This window comes from Archocentrus centrarchus, chromosome 4, assembly GCF_007364275.1.
Source record: "Archocentrus centrarchus isolate MPI-CPG fArcCen1 chromosome 4, fArcCen1, whole genome shotgun sequence".
NCBI classification, from domain to species: Eukaryota; Metazoa; Chordata; class Actinopteri; order Cichliformes; family Cichlidae; genus Archocentrus; species Archocentrus centrarchus.
In genome coordinates, this window is record NC_044349.1 from 38,247,939 (window position 1) to 38,265,719 (window position 17,781).

The following is a 17,781-nucleotide window of genomic DNA, read 5'->3' on the forward strand; positions in this document are numbered from 1 at the left end:
GTCAAGATGGCTGCTTATCAAGACCTTTTCAAAAAAATAAAATCAAGACTGATCAATGTCAGAATGATCAATTATTTATAAACAAACCATATTTTGTCCTGTGTGGCAGAGAAAAGTTAGTGCCCCCTAGTGTGTGTGCCCTGTAACTACCAAACTATCTTAAATAAATGACACCAGCAGCTTTCTACCACTAGGCTGCTCCTTTGAGAGGTCACCACAGGAACCCTTCCACCCTCTCTTCAGCATCCACCTTCACCACAGCTGACTTTTCTCTGAGGTCTTCCTCTGTTCCTCCTGCCCAGCAGGTACATCTTCATCATCCTTTGACGAAGATATGCACCATCCCTCCCTCCTCTGCCTCTCTTTAAGATACCATGAGGAACTCCCCTCAGCCCAGCCGGTCGCGGCAGATGACCCCCCCTCCCTGAGCCTGGTTCTGCTGGAGGTTTCTTCCTGTTAAAGGGAGTTTTTCCTTTCCACTGTCACCAAGTGCTGCTCATAGGGGGTCGTTTTGACTGTTGGGTTTTCTCTGTATTATTGTAGGGTCTTTACCTACAATACAAAGCGCCTTGAGGTGACAGTTTGTTGTGATTTGGCGCTATATAAATAAAATTGAATTGAATTGAACATTTAAATAAGGTACTGAAAACACACGTGAAGCCCCGAGCGGAGGATTTCAGCTGTCACATCACGGCGAGTTAGTTCACCCTGACCTGCACCATCCTCCCGCACAGAAATGTTTTCTTTAATAAGTCCTGAAACTAGCGACTGAGACCACAGAGTGTTTACTGAGGTCGCATCAGCTTCACTTTTCAAAACAGGGTCCTACTTCCATCTTTTCTATACAGTCTGTGGTCAGGAGCAACAAACAGCAGCTTTTAGCGCCGCCCATCCCGTGATCTGTCAGTAGGGGGCAGTAAACGGAGTATCGGCGGCCTCAGCTTCACGTTCAGGAACAAAAGAAGAGACGGGAGGACGTAGTTTGAAGCAAAGCTTTATTTCTAGCTGCATTCCTCCTGAGCGACAACTTTCATGTCTGAAAGTCGTCCACTTCCTGTTTGTTCAGCCATTTACACACACAGTGAAACCTCAACTTCATTACATTATTTACATGTTCAGAAAAATAAGCATCTGAATGGTTTTTACAGTTTATACAGACTGTGAGGAAACGCGATCAGCCTGCGTGGGAGAGTCCGTCCTCCGGCCCACAGTTACTCTACCTCAGCCACGTGAGCCACCTCCACCTCCATTGTCTGAATCACTTCAGGGGTCTCCTCCAGCTTCACCCCCGTCAGCGCCTGCTGGGCCAGGACGTAGTTCACGACCTGCATGATGCCCTGATCCGAGAGCGTCGCCACCGAGCCGTCGCTCACCGCCTGGACGGCCTGCACGGCCTCCACAGCCTCCACCGTCTCCTCCGTTATCAGCACCGTCTCGATCTCCTCCGAGGCCGGCTGCTGCGCCGGCCGCAGCTCGGGGGGCAGGTCGGACGCCAGAATGCTGACCGCGTGCTCCACCTGTGTGCCCTGGTTGTGAAACTGGAGGGTGTCCTTCTCCAGCATGATCTTCCCAGGCAGGTTGTCCACGTGGTACTTGGCCATGTGCTTGCGTAGAGTGCGTGCGTCGATGTGGGCCTCCTGGCACATGGGGCACACGTACGGCCGCTCTCCCGTGTGGGTGCGGACGTGACGCTTGAGAGAACGTGCATCAGCCCAGGCGACACCACAAGTCAGACACTCAAAAGGCTTCACTCCTTTAAAATAAGTTAAAAAAGAGGGCGGGGCATTAATTTCCACATTTATAGGAGAGAAAACGCTCATTAGCAGGAGCGCGCTCAGCTCCTTCACTATTCACTTATTCAGTGTGACCTCATTAACCACGGTGCCACTCCCACCACACATCTTCTCAGGACAGGGGACTCAACAAGGTCGTGGGAGGTCTCAAGTTACATTGAGTTTATACTTTGGCACCTCCAACATGACATCTGCATGCTGCATGTTTACGAGCGCCTCACGCTGCAAACTCACCCTGGTGATTGTTGATGTGACGTCTGTACTCCCGCAGCTGCGTGAACTTCCTGCCACAGTGCTCGCACTCTCTCTCCAGGTTCTGCTTCACTCGGCCCTTCTTCCCGTGCGTGGCCTTCTTCACGTGCCTCCTGAACAGAGCCTTCTCAAAGAACTCCTTACCACAGACGTTACACCTGAGGATGCAAACAGACACTGCAATGAAAACTGCCTCCATCCCACACTGTTTATGAATCATTAATAATTAAGGAGTGAGCAGCAGGCAGTTTGGATTTCAGCTGATCTGAAATCATTTTTATGCAGTGGATGCTACGGCGTGAAGAGCAGCGAGAAAAGCAGAGGGCGAAGCTCTGAATGATGGTAAAAATGTTTTATAATCATCAATCATCATGGAGGGAGCGAACACAGAAATGTGGTTGTTTTTGGAGAGGGGCGGAGACACCAAGGCACCACAAACCTAAAGGTCACCATCTCAAAAAAGGTTCGTCTCAGAGGTCTGAAGTTACCCTTCAAATGAAGTCTCACAGACGGTGCCCTCGTTATGCTCTGAGTATGTTATCTGAAACCATTCGATTTTTGATTTCTGGGGTGTGATTTGTGCACTTCCTCTGCCACACTTACTTAAAAGGCTCGGCCACGCTGTGGGACTTGACGTGGGAGTACCAGTCCTTCTTCCAGCTGTAGCACTTCCCGCACACCTGGCACTGGAAGGGCTTCAGGCCCATGTGCTTGTTCATGTGCTGCTGCAGATCTTTGGCTTCGTAGAACCTCTTATCACAGCTGTGGAAGAGAAAGCGGTGTGAGACCTCGGCTCAGGCACAGAAGAGAACGGTGATGATGAGGATATGTCCTTCAATGCACATATTAAATATGTAGGACTGCTTTTTGCATTGCACAATATTTCTAAAATTAGAAACATCTTTTCTCAGAGTGATGCTGAAAAGCTTATTCATGCATTTATTACTTCTAGGCTGGACTATTGTAATTCATTATTATCAGGCTGTCCTAAAAGCTCCCTGAAAAGCCTTCAGCTGATCCAAAATGCTGCAGCTAGAGTACTGACAGGGACTAGAAAGAGAGAGCAGATTTCTCCCATATTGGCTTCTCTTCATTGGCTCCCTGTTAAATCTAGAATAGAATTTAAAATTCTTCTCCTCACCTACAAGGTCTTGAATAATCAGGCCCCATCTTATCTCAAAGACCTCATAGTACCATATCACCCCAACAGAGCACTTCGCTCTCAGACTGCTGGCTTACTTGTGGTTCCTAGGATACTTAAGAGTAGAATGGGAGGCAGAGCCTTCAGCTTTCAGGCCCCTCTTCTGTGGAACCAGCTTCCAGCTTGGATTCAGGAGACAGACACCCTCTCTATTTTTAAGATTAGGCTTCAAACTTTCCTTTATGATCAAGCTTATAGTTAGGGCTGGATCAGGTGACCCTGAACCATCCCTTAGTTATGCTGCTATAGGCCTAGTCTGCTGGGGGGTTCACATAATGCACTGTTTCTCATTCACCTTATTTACTTTGTTTATACTCCACTCTGCATTTAATCATTAATTGATATTAATCTCTGGCTCTCTTCCACAGCATGTCTTTCTCTCACCTCAGCCCAACCGGTCGCGGCAGATGACCCCCCCTCCCTGAGCCTGGTTCTGCTGGAGGTTTCTTCCTGTTAAAGGGAGTTTTTCCTTTCCACTGTCGCCAAGTGCTGCTCATAGGGGGCCGTTTTGACTGTTGGGTTTTCTCTGTATTATTGTAGGGTCTTTACCCACAATACAAAGCGCCTTGAGGCGACAGTTTGTTGTGATTTGGCGCTATATAAATAAAATTGAATTGAATTGAATTGAATTGAATCAGCACTAAAACCACCAGATTTCCTAACAGTACTCATCCACAAGCTGTCCAATTTCAACAGCGTAGAAACATTTTTATATAAGATCTTATTTAGCGCTTTTCTACTCTGAGCACTCATACAACACATTTACATTTACCCATTACCCAAGCACTTCCATCAGTATCTAAGTGCTTTTATTATCCAACATTCACACACATTCATACTCTAACACTTGTATCGGAGAGCAACTTGGGGTTGAGTATCTTGCCCAAGGATACTTTGGTATGCAGCCCGGAGCAGCCAGGAATCGAACCACTGACCTTACGATCGGTGGGTGACCTGTTTTACCTCCTGAGCTACAGCCAGGAGGTAAAACAGGTGACAATTGTTGTTTGTGTGTTGTTGTGTGTGTTGTTTTAAGACTTTTTATATGATCTGTTATTGTTTTAATTCAGGATTTATTCATTCATTTTATTGTTAGGGATGGCACGATACCACTTTATGTCCGATACCGATATTTTACATTTGGATATTTGCCGATACCGATACAAATCCGATCTTTTTTGTATTATTATTTTCGAAAATTGTTTTTAAATGCCTGGATCAATTTTACATACATCAACAGTCTCTCACACAACAAAATCCAAATCTTTTAGTTGTCCCACATACAAGACTAAGGACCAGGGGGGCAGAGCTTTTCAGGAAGTGGTGCCAAAGCTCTGGAACTGTTTACCACTCCAGCTCCATTTAGCTGACTCTGTGGAGTCTTGAAGAAACAGCTGGATACTTTTCTGTTGACTTGATTTTTAGTCTTTTTCTTTTAATATCGTAATGTTAATGTGTTTTTAACACGGTGTTTTATCTGGATTTTTTGATATTGTGTTTTAGGGCTGCAACTAAAGATTATTTTGGTAGTCGAATAATCTGTCATTTTTGTTATCGATTAGTCGACGATTATTTCAGTCTTAACTCACCAGTTCAAGCCTGCCCACCTGTTAACATCACCTTGTTCTCTTCTCACAATTAAAATAATGAAAAATACGAGTTCGAAACTAATCAAATGTATTTTTAACATTAATGTGACATCACAATAAATATCAAATAAAAATGCATATTAAAGTAAATGCAATTTTTAAATGCAAATAAATAAAAATGGCCTCTGTCCAAAAGTTCAAACTTCAGCTCGGCGTTTAACACCATCCTTCCTGGCAGACTGGTGACTAAACTGTCAGATCTGGGGATACCACGCTCCACCTGTCTTTGGATCAAGGACTTCCTGACAGACCGTTCCCAGAGGGTAAGAGTAGGTCCCCACCTCTCTTCAGCCATCAGCCTCAGCACCGGCTCTCCACAGGGCTGTGTGCTGAGTCCCCTACTCTTCACCCTCTACACACATGACTGCACCTCCATACATGCCAGTAACTGCATCATTAAGTTTGCGGATGACACCACTGTGGTGGGGCTCATATCAGGCGGGGATGAGTCAGCATACCGGGACGAGGTGCAGCGGCTGTCAAGGTGGTGCAGTGAGAATAACTTGATCCTGAACACCACTAAGACAAAGGAGATGGTAGTAGACTTTAGGAGGACAACACATGTCATTCAACCTCTGTTCATCGAGGGGGATGAAGTGGAGCTGGTTTCAGATTTTAGGTTCCTGGGAGTACATCTGCAGGATGATTTGACCTGGAGTATCAATACGACCAGCATTGTCAGGAAGGCCCAACAGAGACTGCATTTCCTGAGGGTTCTTAGGAGCAACCATCTGACCCAGAATCTGCTGGTGTCCTTCTACCGTTGCTCTGTAGAGAGCATCCTGACCTACTGTCTGTGCGTGTGGTTCAACAGCTGCACAGCAGCAGACAGGAAAACACTCCAGCGAATCATCAACACGGCTCAAAAGATCATAGGCTGTCCCCTGCCCTCCCTCCAGGAACTGTTCAATGCCCGCTGCCAGAGGAGGGCACAGAACATCCTCCAGGACCCCTCACACCCTGGACACTCCTTGTTTCAGCTACTGCCATCAGGCAGACGTTTCAGGACAATGAAGGCCAGAACAAACAGACTGAGGAACAGCTTTTATGCCAGGGCTATCATTGAACTGAACTCTGTGTGGTTTGGACAGTGATGTGGGGTGGTAGTGCTGACTGTGTGCGTGCATTGGTGTGTGTATTGGGGCTAGATTCGTCTTAATTTACTATTGTGCACTGTATTTTAGTAATCATTTTTATCACTCATATTTTTATTATTTTATTATTTATTGTCTGAGGCACCTAGAAAGGAATGCATTTTAAATTTCGTTGTGCAACTTCTGTGTACAATGACAATAAAGATTCTGATTCTGAAATAAGGCTTGAAATTAAATCAAAAAGATTTTTCCGTCCAAAACAGCTGAAAAGTTTACAGATGATTCAGTTCATACAGAGGTTTATTATTCAGAATGAACGCTGATATTAATAGGAGGGAAAAAAATAGGAGCCAATGTGGCTGCTCCTATTCTCCTTCACTCGTTAGCTAACATCACTGAAATGGTGGCGCTTAGCAAACATCCACGAGAGCTTGTTTCCGACAGGTAAGCTAACAGAAACATTACTGTACAAACATTAACAGGTATCAGCGACGCACTAACGTACCCATCCAGAGCTGACGTCACAGCTCCAGGGTGCCGGCGTTGTAAACGCTCAGCACTGCAGCGATGCTGCCGTGGAAGGAAAGCTCTGCTCTACATTCAGCTTATTTTGGTTTCTGTCAAACGCTCCCACACCTTTGACAGTCTGTCTCCATTTTCTTTCATTTTCTCCTCCCTCCTCTCTGTTCCACTAGTGTTACGCTGTTGTTACTTTCTTCTTCGTTGGTATTGTTGTTGCTGATAGACAATGGAGGCAATACTGCCCCCATATCTTCCTGTAGTGTATTGCAATTACAAAATCACACAATAAGCGTAACAAAATAGATGGGTTTAAAAGTACGACGCTTCGACAATGAAATTCCATGTCGACAAATTTTTGTAGTCGACGTCATCGATTACGTCGATGAATCGCTGCAGCCCTATTGTGTTTTAATTATTGTACAGCACTTTGTGACTTTTTGTCTGTGAAAAGCACCAAATAAATAAACTTTACTTACAACAATCGCTCTATCGCCTGAACCCTGTTGCTCCTATGTGAGAAGGTGATGCATTGGCTTATGGTATGTTGAAAATTTAATTAGGGCTGCAACTATTGATTATTTTAGCAATCAATTATTCCACCGATTACCCGAGTAACTGGATAAGAAATACTTTTTTCATATTAACAGTTCATCTGCATATTTTAACTTCCGTACTGCAGTTTGTCCCCATGTGAAACAAACAGGGTGGATGGAGCAGCTACAAAGTTCTCTTTTCTTCACTTACTGATCAGGTGGCTGATGAAGGACTTCCAGCTGTTTCCCAGTAAAGGTTTAATGGAGGTTACAGAGGGAAAAGCTTCATCTGGACGCTAGAAAAACATTTCGTCCGTTCCATCTGAGCTCACCGGCTCCGCCTCTTTGTGCAGACAGACTGCAGGTAAATCAGCTGACTGCTGCTGTTGTGTTATCAGTGTTTATGTTGAAAAACTGGTGGCTGCGTGAGCGTAATCTTGTAATGCTTTATATTCACAAGCATTCTCCTAAATACGTTTCTACTGCAGGTCTATATTTAGTCACTAATCAGGGATTAAAGTATCAAAAATATTTTGACGGGGAAGGGGTTCTTCCGGTACCGGACGCGGCGCTCTAGCAGTATGTCCGGGAGCTGAAGTAGAGAAAAAAATAACAGCTGAAATTCTCAGCACAGCGAGCACAACACACGAACACACAGAGAGCGGTGGAGGCGGAAAAACATGTCAGCGATGATCGCTCAGTGTCAAAGGGAACTTTATAGAATCTGAGGAGGGTTTTTTTCTAACTCCTGATCCACTCCATTCCAGCAGGTGGCGGTAATGCAGCTCTAAGCTGGTTTGGTCAACCGCAGACCCACGAGAAGAAGACGATGACAGAACTGTAATGCAGCTAATGCGGGTTGGATCGGATTACATTTTTTATTTCTTTCCGATATCCGATCCAGTAATTTAGGCCAGTATCAGACCGACACTGAATATCGGATCGGCGCATCCCTAATTATTGTATCATATTGTGTGTGTGTTTTTAACAATGTGTGGGGCTTAACCGAAACAAATTCCTATCAATTTGTCGAAACGGCATTGAATGATTGAATCTTGAATCTCGTTTTGACTGTTGGGTTTTCTCTGTATTATTGTTGGGTCTTTACCCACAATACAAAGCGCCCTGAGGCGACTGTTTGTTGTGATTTGGTGCTACGTAAATAAAACTGAACTGAATGATGAGTTACTCACTGTGCACATGCGAACGGCCGGACGTCGGGTTTGGGCTGGTGCTTCTTCAGGTGTTTGCTCAGAGCGGAGGCTCGGTGGAAGGTGGCTCCACACGTGTTGCAGAGGTACTTCGATTCACCTGAGCAGGAAACAGTCACACTGTCATACAGGACGGTAGCCACGCTTTCTTATATGAATGCATGACACCATAGACCCGACAGTAATCAGCTGCTGATCCTGTGGATGTCCTGCAGCTCGGAGCTCCTGTTCTGCTCCACAGTCTCAGTGAGATTAATCGGTTAGCGAGCTGTGTGGAGCTTAAAGTCAGAGTTTCCTGTGTCGTAAACATGGCTCTCTTTTTACCCAAGTCACCATGGTAACTGATGCTCAACACGTAACGTGACCAGGAGCAGGTTATGCTGAGTGTCTCAGTGTGAGACCAACCGGGCTGCTGTACCTCACCAACATCACATCTGCCGCCCAGCTGCAACACTACTGCAGAGCAAACTGTGCGTCACACCATCACAGGGACGCACGGATTCGTTCGGTGATGTTGTTCTACTTGATTCTAAGCAGCTGCTGAGTCTCTGACACTGCAGGAAGAACACCTGGTCATACCTGTTCAGTCAGTCACGTCTCCTTCAACAGGCTGTGGGACAGGAAGCTGTAATACTGACAGTGAGCTCTGCTGTGCAGCCGTCCGCTTAGAAGACAGAGTCATTCGCTGCAATTCAAACATTTATGTCACCGTGCCAGAAATCATCAGATTAACGATTTCTGCAGCATTCGTCGTCTTTTATGCAGCAATGTTGCATTTTACTGTTATCTGTAAGCCCCTCAGGCCTCAGGTCTGGAGTCTGACTGCAGGACGGCAGACTCGAGACAGCTAAATGATACAAGAAAGGCCACAACGACCTGACCGGCCTGCCCATAAGGAAACAGAAAGGAACGAAGCAACAAATCCTCACAAACCAGCCAATCAGAAAGGAGAATTTTTAGAGCTCCTGGAACAAAGTCGAGGTGCTGTGTGACTGACCTGTGTGCAGGCTGGTGTGCTCCTCCATGCTCCGCTTGCTCACGAATGACTTCTTACAGTACTGACACTGGAACTGCTTGGTGACGTCGTGCAGCGCTCGGTGCATCTTCAGGCTGTGTTTGTGGGCGAACGTCTTCCCGCAGACCTTGCAGGAATGAGGCCGCACGCCGGTGTGATTGAGCATGTGGATCCGCAGCGAGTACAGCTTCGGTAAGGTCTTCCCACAGATGTCGCACACAAATTCTCTCTTGGTGAGCGGCGACGATGACGTCTTCTCGTCCAACTCGCTGTCGGCTTTCCCCTCGGAGCTCTGCTCTGCTGAGGGTTTGGCGACAGGAGCTCGCTGACTGCTATGCTGCTTGTGTCGGGCCAGGTGGGCGCGGAGCGAGGCGGCGTACTGGAAGTCCTTACTGCACAGCTGCAAGGACACGGAAACGTCACGGTGAGAGCAGACAGCATTAATGATTCAATGCCACGGGGAGTGATGTACGCCAGTACTTACGCTACACTTGTATCCTCGAGCTTTCTCGTGCTTTAGCGTGTGCATAATGAGGGAGTAACGCCTCTGGAAGGACTTGCCGCACTCTGAGCACGTGTGCTCGCCGTCGACGGCGCTCTCGGCCTGGGTCTGCTCCTGACTGGCTCCGGTCTCTGGCTCCGAAACCTTCGCCCCGGCCTCCTCGGTAATGACTTCCTCGGTCGTGGCGCTCTCCACGGCACTGACGCCTGGATCCGCTGCAGACTCAGACACAGACGGTCCCTCAACCTGAGTCTCCACCGGCTGTTTGGGAGGCCTGCCCCTTTTCCCGGGCCTTGTCCCAACCTGTAGCACAAGTACCAACACCAACAATATTTCAACATATTTCAAAGAAAGCAAAGACGAAATGTCACAAGCACAACTGATCAACGTACGAATACTTTGAAACAGGTGGTTTCTCACAGAGTTTAACCCTTTAACGCCGAGCGATCGCTGCTGAAGCGCCCGTTACTTGCCCACAATAATACAATAGATTGTATTTATTTATATAGCGCCAAATCACAACAAACAGTCGCCTCAAGGCGCTTTGTATTGTGGGTAAAGACCCTACAATAATACAATAGATTGTATTATTGTAGGGTCTTTACCCACAATACAAAGCGCCTTGAGGCGACTGTTTGTTGTGATTTGGCGCTATATAAATAAAATTGAATTGAATTGAATAGCGGTGAACAGCTGATTGAGACGTGGCGTATCAGCGCGGAGTTGGCTGATCAAAGGAACGTTGATCAGCCGGCTTATTACCGTAACTCTGCAACCGTTTGTCCTATTGAAAAAATGCAAACAGTTCCTGAAAGCCCAGAAACTGCACGTCACAGCCACATAGGGGTATTACGGTATTTGTTGCCGGAAGTCCGCGAATGGCGGCACTTTTGAAGAATGTTGTGCCATGGGTGATCCATTCGGAGTTAAAGGGTTAATAAAAGCATTCAGTATCTGCAGCTTTATCAGAGTGGAGCAGAGTTCAGGTAGTTGTTTGCATTAGTGTCCAGAGTGGATTTGTTCATTTCAGCATCCACTGTTTAAAAATGTTAAGTTTTACGTTGTCACTGGTTTCATGAAGGAAACGGCTCCGCACTAACCAACAAACAGGTTTTTGTGCTCCGCGGCTGACGAGTCCAGAGGACACAAGACGCAGTGACCATTTGTGTCGCACACAAATGATGTCACTGGACTTTCGGGCCACCTCACTGAGGCGGTACTCAACGAACAAAACTGCGTAGAGCCGAGCAGGTACTAGTGGAAACGCTGACCCTCGGAGTGTACGGCACAGTTTCAGTTTCAGTGGTGAATCTGTGCTGTTGTGCAGCGAGAGTTCCTACAGCTCAGTGTTTCTCAAACTGTGGGGCGCGCCCACGACCTGGGAGAAAAGTCACGCAGAACAAATGTTGAACATCGGATCGACCCCCCCCATGAAAGGGGAAGTGGGGCGTGACGGAAACAGTTTGAGAACCGCTGGCTTAGAGCTCGAGTTAAACGGTATCATGTGTGTGATATTGCGCAGATTTTTATAAACCTTCAGATGCTTGTAAAGTTGAGAAAATCTGAAGTTGCTTTCTACCACCTGCACCTGACAACTCAACCGCCTCTGAGCCTTAAAGCCAGCTGGCATTTCTCCTCCTATGAACCAACGGGCCTGAGCTCTGGGCATCTTCTGTTCCCGAGGCTCAAAAATGCTGAGAATTACAAGGCACCAGATTTAGACCCACCCCTGCGTAACTGAAGGCTACGAAGGTCATTATTTCCGAGGCTTTGTTAAATCTAATGAAGTTACTGTGTGTTAAAACACTGGCTCTGAGGGAGCTCACAGGAAGCACTGACTGATTTTTCATGGGATGATCCTTCTGTACCTTTGGGGTAGCAGCACGCAGTGAGGGTGACCCTTTCTTCGCCTCCTCCTCATCCTCCAGCCCCATATGCAGACGAGCGTAACCCCCCTCAGCGATAGAGCGCTGCCGGAGTCGCCTCCTGTTGGAGTCATCCGATGTGAGCTCCTGCCTATCTGAGTGACTTTCATCTGCAGAAGGTTCCTCGTCCTCCAGCGGCAGGAACTCCTCTGCCTCCATCTCCTTCTTCACCTTCGCTGGACGCCCTCGTTTGCGTTTCTGTGGCGGTGGCGCTGGATCGACCTCCTGTAGCTCCGTGGTTTCCTCCTGAGTGGACGTTGCTGCAGGTGCCAGCTGGGTGACCTCTGGGGGGCTCTCTTTGTTCGGGTCCACGTTTATGACAAAAGCTTCAGCCTCGGCAACTTGTGGCTGCTCCATCGCCAAACATGCAGACACCACGGCGAGGGATTCGCTGGCCCCGGCCTGCCCACTGTGGGTGACCACAGTCATCGTCTCTCCCTCCAAAACTTCGGCGCTGCCTGAGATAAGAGTGACGGTCTCTCCGGCCTCCACCTGCCCGCTGTGTGCGATCAGGGCCACGGTCTCGTTCTGTCCAGCCTCCCCTTCGTGCACTTCCTCCCCTTCTACCGTCTGGGTGATGACTGCCATCGGTTGCTGGATGCAGCCAACTTTTGAGGGTGTCACAAAAGCCAAAGTCTCGCCTGACATGGCGACGCCGCTATGTGTGACCAGCGCCCGTCCGTCACTCTCTATGGTCAACATGTAGGTTTCAGACTCGTTCTTCGCCTCTTCCTGAGCGCTCGGCTGGCTCGACACCACGGTGTGCACGTCTCCCCTCTGATACACCGTCAGCTTCTGCTCTTCCACCTGCTTATGCACAGACTCGCAGATCTGCAGCACCTCGGTCATCAGCAGGTGTCGGGCGAGGTTGGCTATGTCCGCCATGATGCAGAAGTTAAACGTGAGCATGGACGTGTATGCGAAGTCCAGCAGTGGGAGGAAGCTGGCTTTGGTGAAGCCTGCCGAAAGAAGAACAAAAGTTACAGCTGCGCGACGGCAGAAACATCCAGCAGGAAAAACAAGCCGAGTGCTCACCAGACAGGTCGACGACCGCTTCGTGCGTGGACGCCGCGCCCTTCTCGAAAAAGAGCTCGTTGAAGTACTCGCTGCACGCCGCCAGCACAGCTTTGTGTGCGCGGTACTCCTCGCCTTCGATCAGCAGCGTGATGTCACAAAACTGATTGTTGAGACGCTGCTGGTTGAGTTTGTCCAACATGGTCTGGCTGTGTTTGGGCAGGAACTGATTCACCTCACCTTTACTGTCAACCTGGAAAAATGAAACCCATCATAAATCACTAGATCACAAATGACATTTATTTTATTGGCTTCTAAAAATCTTATATCTTTATAAAAAATGAGCTCTACATGATCAGATGATGGCACAGTCTGGATATATTTGATTCATGGTCCCTTTAAAAAACTAAAAAGGAAAAAAAAAAAAACATTTGCCGATTTATGAATTGTGTGATTTTTGTGTAGGGTTTGTAGTTCACTTTGCATTAGAAAAAATAAAGCACAGTAATTGTTTCTACCAAATTTCATTGAATGAACTGATGAGGACTTTGAATCCAGCAGCCACACGCGGCATAAACTGCTGAACGTCTGATACTCACAAACACCAGCTCATGCTTCGGCGTCCCCTTCGCCACCTTGGCTCTCTGCTGCTGGGTGGAAGAACCTGTGAAGAATAAGTTTTCATCTCCCTCTTCTTCCTCTTCCTCATCCTCTTCTTCGTTCCAGTTGGCAGCGGTCCTGCGTCGGCCCGGCCGTGCGAAAGCTCGGGGTCCCGAGCCGTCATCGGTGCTCCGCCTGCTCTGACAGTGAGCGCACTCCCTGATGTGGTCTTTGACGTGCTTCGAGATCCCTGAAAGGGTCAGACAGCAAATACGTGAGCGCGTCTCTCTGAGCCGTACCAGAAACCTGATTTGTTCCACACGTGTGAGAATACGTCCTGTCAGCAGCAGTAAAAGGAACCGTTTCCTCGCTGGTCGCGGATTAAATGAGGCCAGTATAAGATACAGAAGGCTTACTTTGAACTGTCAATCAAGCAAAGCTACACAACACACAAAGATGGAGCTGGGAATGAGCACTTTAAAAAGACTATTACTAATCTCAGATTATTATTAATAATATACTTTTATGTATTTACTGTTTTAACCTTAAATATTTCACTCCTGCTTCTCTCCTGGTCACTGACACACTTAAAATCCTCACAAGTGTGCACATTACAAGTAATTCATCTTTAGAGCAGACTCAACAATCTGGAGTTGAAACACACACAAAAAGGTCACATTAAATAGTTAAAAATCCAGATAAAAACACAGGAAGACAGATACGATTCTCCTCCAAGAAGACACAATGACTGCATTCAGAAGCTTTGAGCCTGCAGACGTCCTGCAGCTGCAAACGCTGCCTGTGCCCTGAGCCGTCGAGGTCATAACCTCACAGCATCATCAGGAGGAACTTCAAGTCTTCATGAACCTGCTTCTCCACAGTTTGCCCAGGAGCACGCAGCAGGGACAGCAAACAGAGCCACGCATGGGCATGTCTGCAAACACTCATCTGACCTTAATGCACACAGTCATTGTTTCCTAACAGGTATGTATGTGACATCAGAGCGAACATGGTCCACGTGTACTGTTTACATGTTCAGCTTCATTAACGTCAAGCTTGCGCATATTTCTCAGCCTCAACTTAATCAATAACTTTCTGATCAAAGGCTTCGTACATAAAACTGATGATTTTCTCTACATATGTTTAAAATCTCCTCTGTAATAATAATCCACCCTTTAAAACCGCAGCCTCCTGACTGCCCGGTAGGTGGCGGCAGGGAGCAGCCGCCCGTGCGTTGGTGCGGACTCGTCGTCCGCGTTTCCACCGGCGGATTCAAACTCCGCACACCGACCACCAGCCGCCGCCTCGAAGCCTCACCTCTCCACCAGTACTTCTGGGAGATGACCTCCCAGGTGAGCTGCTGGTTCAGGTGCTCCCCTTCCACCATGATGTGCGCCTCGTTGATGAGCTCCTTCCTGCGCTCGTCCTGCAGCACCACCTCCAGCTCCGTGAAGTCATTCTGGCCCTTCAGCCGGCGCTGATAGAACAGAGTCCCGCTGCGCACCACGTAGCAGGCGGCCGCCTTGCGGATCTTCCTCTTGGTATTCCCGGGCGTCCCCGGCGCGTACGGCTCCCGCTCGTCGGTCAGGTAGCGGATGATGGCCAAGTAGCTCTCCTCACACGACATGTCCGAGCCGAGCCGCGCTCTTCACGCCGAGCGGTGACTTTCCGGAAGCGGAGGCCCCCCTCTGCTCCCCAAACACGGCCGGAAATTTGTCTGCGTCGCTCGGGTGGTTGGTACCGCGAAGCGGAGCCGCTACGGCCGCATTTCTAATTGTTTGCGAAGGTGGAACTGCAGTTCGCCACCAACAAGCTCCGATGCCCGAACACACAAAATGGCTGCTGCACAACCGGATTTGGCGTCACGGGGGCGGAAGTGCGCAATGGATTTTCCCCATCACAAGAGGGCGCAATGCGCGAAGTTATAACGTCACGGACCGCAGCCTGCGCGCGCGTAGTCATCTCCTAAAGGCTTTACTGATCGAACGCCTTTATTTTTATTTAATCGTACTTGATTGATTGATTGATTGATCTCTTCTGTGTTAACTCCTCCCTGACTGAGGGGGTTCTTCTGCCATGTTGTGTTTATCTGTGCAGCTCGTTTGCTAAAGGTTTAACTTTCTGAATAAAGAAGAATGAAAGTCAGTAGAAGCAGAATAGAATACCCGCGTGAGTGAGAGGGAGGTGGAGGGAGAGACGGTGGCCGGGGTCAACATCCAGAGGAGCAGGTAGGGTGGAGACCGTGTGGGCAGAAGGAGAGCACTAATAAGATGAGGTTCATTTTGCACATGCGCAGTTATGCACAGCTGCAGCTGATAGTAAAAATATATGAAGAAAAATAAGCAATTCGCACATCACAGCTCACAAGATTAAAAACATAAAAACCGAAGCCCCCTAACGCTGCGTCAGTTTGGGGCTCCGAGCTGAGCAGACGGAGGCTTTGTGGGTAAAAACTCAGAGGCACCCTGAACCCGCCCTGCTCGGTGTAAATGTCCTGCAGGTCGGGGAGGGTGGTTCTGATGGGCCGCTCAGCTGGACGAACCACCTTTGAAGGGCCATGAAATCCCATCCAGGTGCTGACACCCCCACTCAGGATGCTCTCCATGGTGCAGGGGGAAAGGTTCCTGAGAAAAAGTCTCTTTAACTTTATTGAAGTGTTTATATTTGTTGTTTTTGTTGTCTTGTATTAAGATGTGATTTTATTACTTATTGAGCCCCTTTAATCTGCTTTACTTAATGTTTTGGGTGTTGTAACTCATCCTCATCTGTTACCTACAAAATACATTCAATAAAACTGTGCAGTAACATTTGGAGCCTCTTCAGTGAGAAGCCACCCTGCTCTCGGTCACTGTGAAACATAGAAACACAGCAGGGCCAGGTCCTCTGAAAGCTGTGGAGCGTGGCAGCAGCAGACTGACGAACTCACAGTGGGAAACATTTGCATGCACGTCTGAGTCTGCAGCAGCTCCAAAACACTCTGTCTGCTTCTTCTGGTCCTGACTGCAGTGAAATCAGGAGCCGAGGGTTCGAATCCCCCCAAGCACAGATGAAAGTGAAGCACACAAACATCTCAGTCCTGTTTCTCCTCAGTTACCTTTTTTTTTTATTAAAGACACAACTTGTTGACAAAAGGAAAAACAAGGATAGAATGAGGAACAGAACACAGGGGTATAGGCTTCTGAACATTGGCACAAAAACAAAAAGCAGATATTATAAAGATTACAATAAATTAAAAACAGTCAGTGACTTGCAGCATTCATAAGTGTTTATAGCTTTTTTGTTTGTACTCTTGTAAATAGAGGATAAGCACAATTCTATTTCCTTAACCAGAACTGTAAAAAAGGGTGAAGATGAAGAAAATTTACATTTGTGGATATGAAATTTACCAAATATAATAATTAGATTAATTGTTTCTCCTCAGTTACTGACTACTTGCGGACTGCAGGGCCTGCAGACCACAGGGGGCGCTGTTGCATTCACTGTCTTATATAGAAAGGAATTAATCATTCCAGCGCGTCACCACAGCCAGCTTCACATTTTTACACTTACACTGGACCGATGGGGGAGGGGACACAGCAACACTAAGTTGTTGCTCATCACGCGCCACTTACCAAACCTAATGTTTGGTCTTTTCTGGACAGGACTCAGTTTTTACTGCGTCTTTGTAAAGAAAACGTAAATATTCTTGGTGTTTTTAAAGAATCAAAGAGTCACAAGTTCTGCTGTTTCTTCCCATCTTGCTTCATTTCCCATGCAGTGCTGATTTGTGAGTCAGACATTGGACATGTTGATTTTCAGTTGCTGTTGGCAGATGTCTCAACACGTGTAGCCGAGTGTTTGTCTGAGCTCTGGGGGCAAAAAATATGATCATCTGCATCCTGTTGGTGTGTTTCTGTCACGTGACATTTGTCTGCTCCACCCAGCTGAATGTGAGATATGAAACCTTCACAGGGAAACAACAGAGCTGTCTCTGTTTGCTTCATCATTCTTGCTTCGCACATCTTGTCACTTCCTCTTCAGCCTCTTGGCTCCACCTTTAATTTCCTCTCCTGAGGCATTGTTTGGCATGATGCAGGTTTGCTGGTATGAAGGCAAAGGCAGCCATGACTCAGAGCAGGAAGGTAAAAAAATCAGCTCCAGGTGCTTTGTTGGGTCAAAGCTTTCTTTCATATATGTGTGTGAGCTCCAATAAACTTCCACATCAGTTAGATTTAATGTGTCCAGATGCATGGTGTGTTAAATACATGCCCAAAATAGCAGGATGTCCTGCTGTCCGCATTTCAGCCAGTGTGACTTTCTGCTCATTCTGACCCACAATCCCGAGCAGCAGAAAGTCTGCCAGGACACAGCGCAGCCCGATGAGTCGAGCATTCAGCACCTGCTCCGAGCTGTACGCGTTTCTCTTTCACCTCAGTTTTTGAGCTGCAGGCAGCGACAGGCGTGTGACCAAAGGAGTCAAAGTTTAAGTTA

The 17,781-nt window shown here is 47.5% G+C and overlaps 1 protein-coding gene across 1 annotated transcript; it reads right to left on the reverse strand.

The window, feature by feature from the left end:
• Window positions 1-978: 978 nt before the first annotated feature.
• zbtb11 (zinc finger and BTB domain containing 11) lies at window positions 979-14,938 on the reverse strand. The gene is made up of 10 exons (XM_030728186.1): window positions 14,629-14,938; window positions 13,311-13,561; window positions 12,733-12,964; window positions 11,641-12,656; window positions 9,755-10,075; window positions 9,253-9,670; window positions 8,238-8,355; window positions 2,649-2,807; window positions 2,028-2,203; window positions 979-1,753 (listed from the first exon to the last, which is right to left on the reverse strand). The coding sequence occupies exons 1-10, from the start codon at window positions 14,936-14,938 to the stop codon at window positions 1,212-1,214; spliced, it is 3,543 nt and encodes a 1,180-aa protein (XP_030584046.1). The 3' UTR covers window positions 979-1,211.
• Between the last annotated feature and the right edge of the window lie 2,843 nt (window positions 14,939-17,781).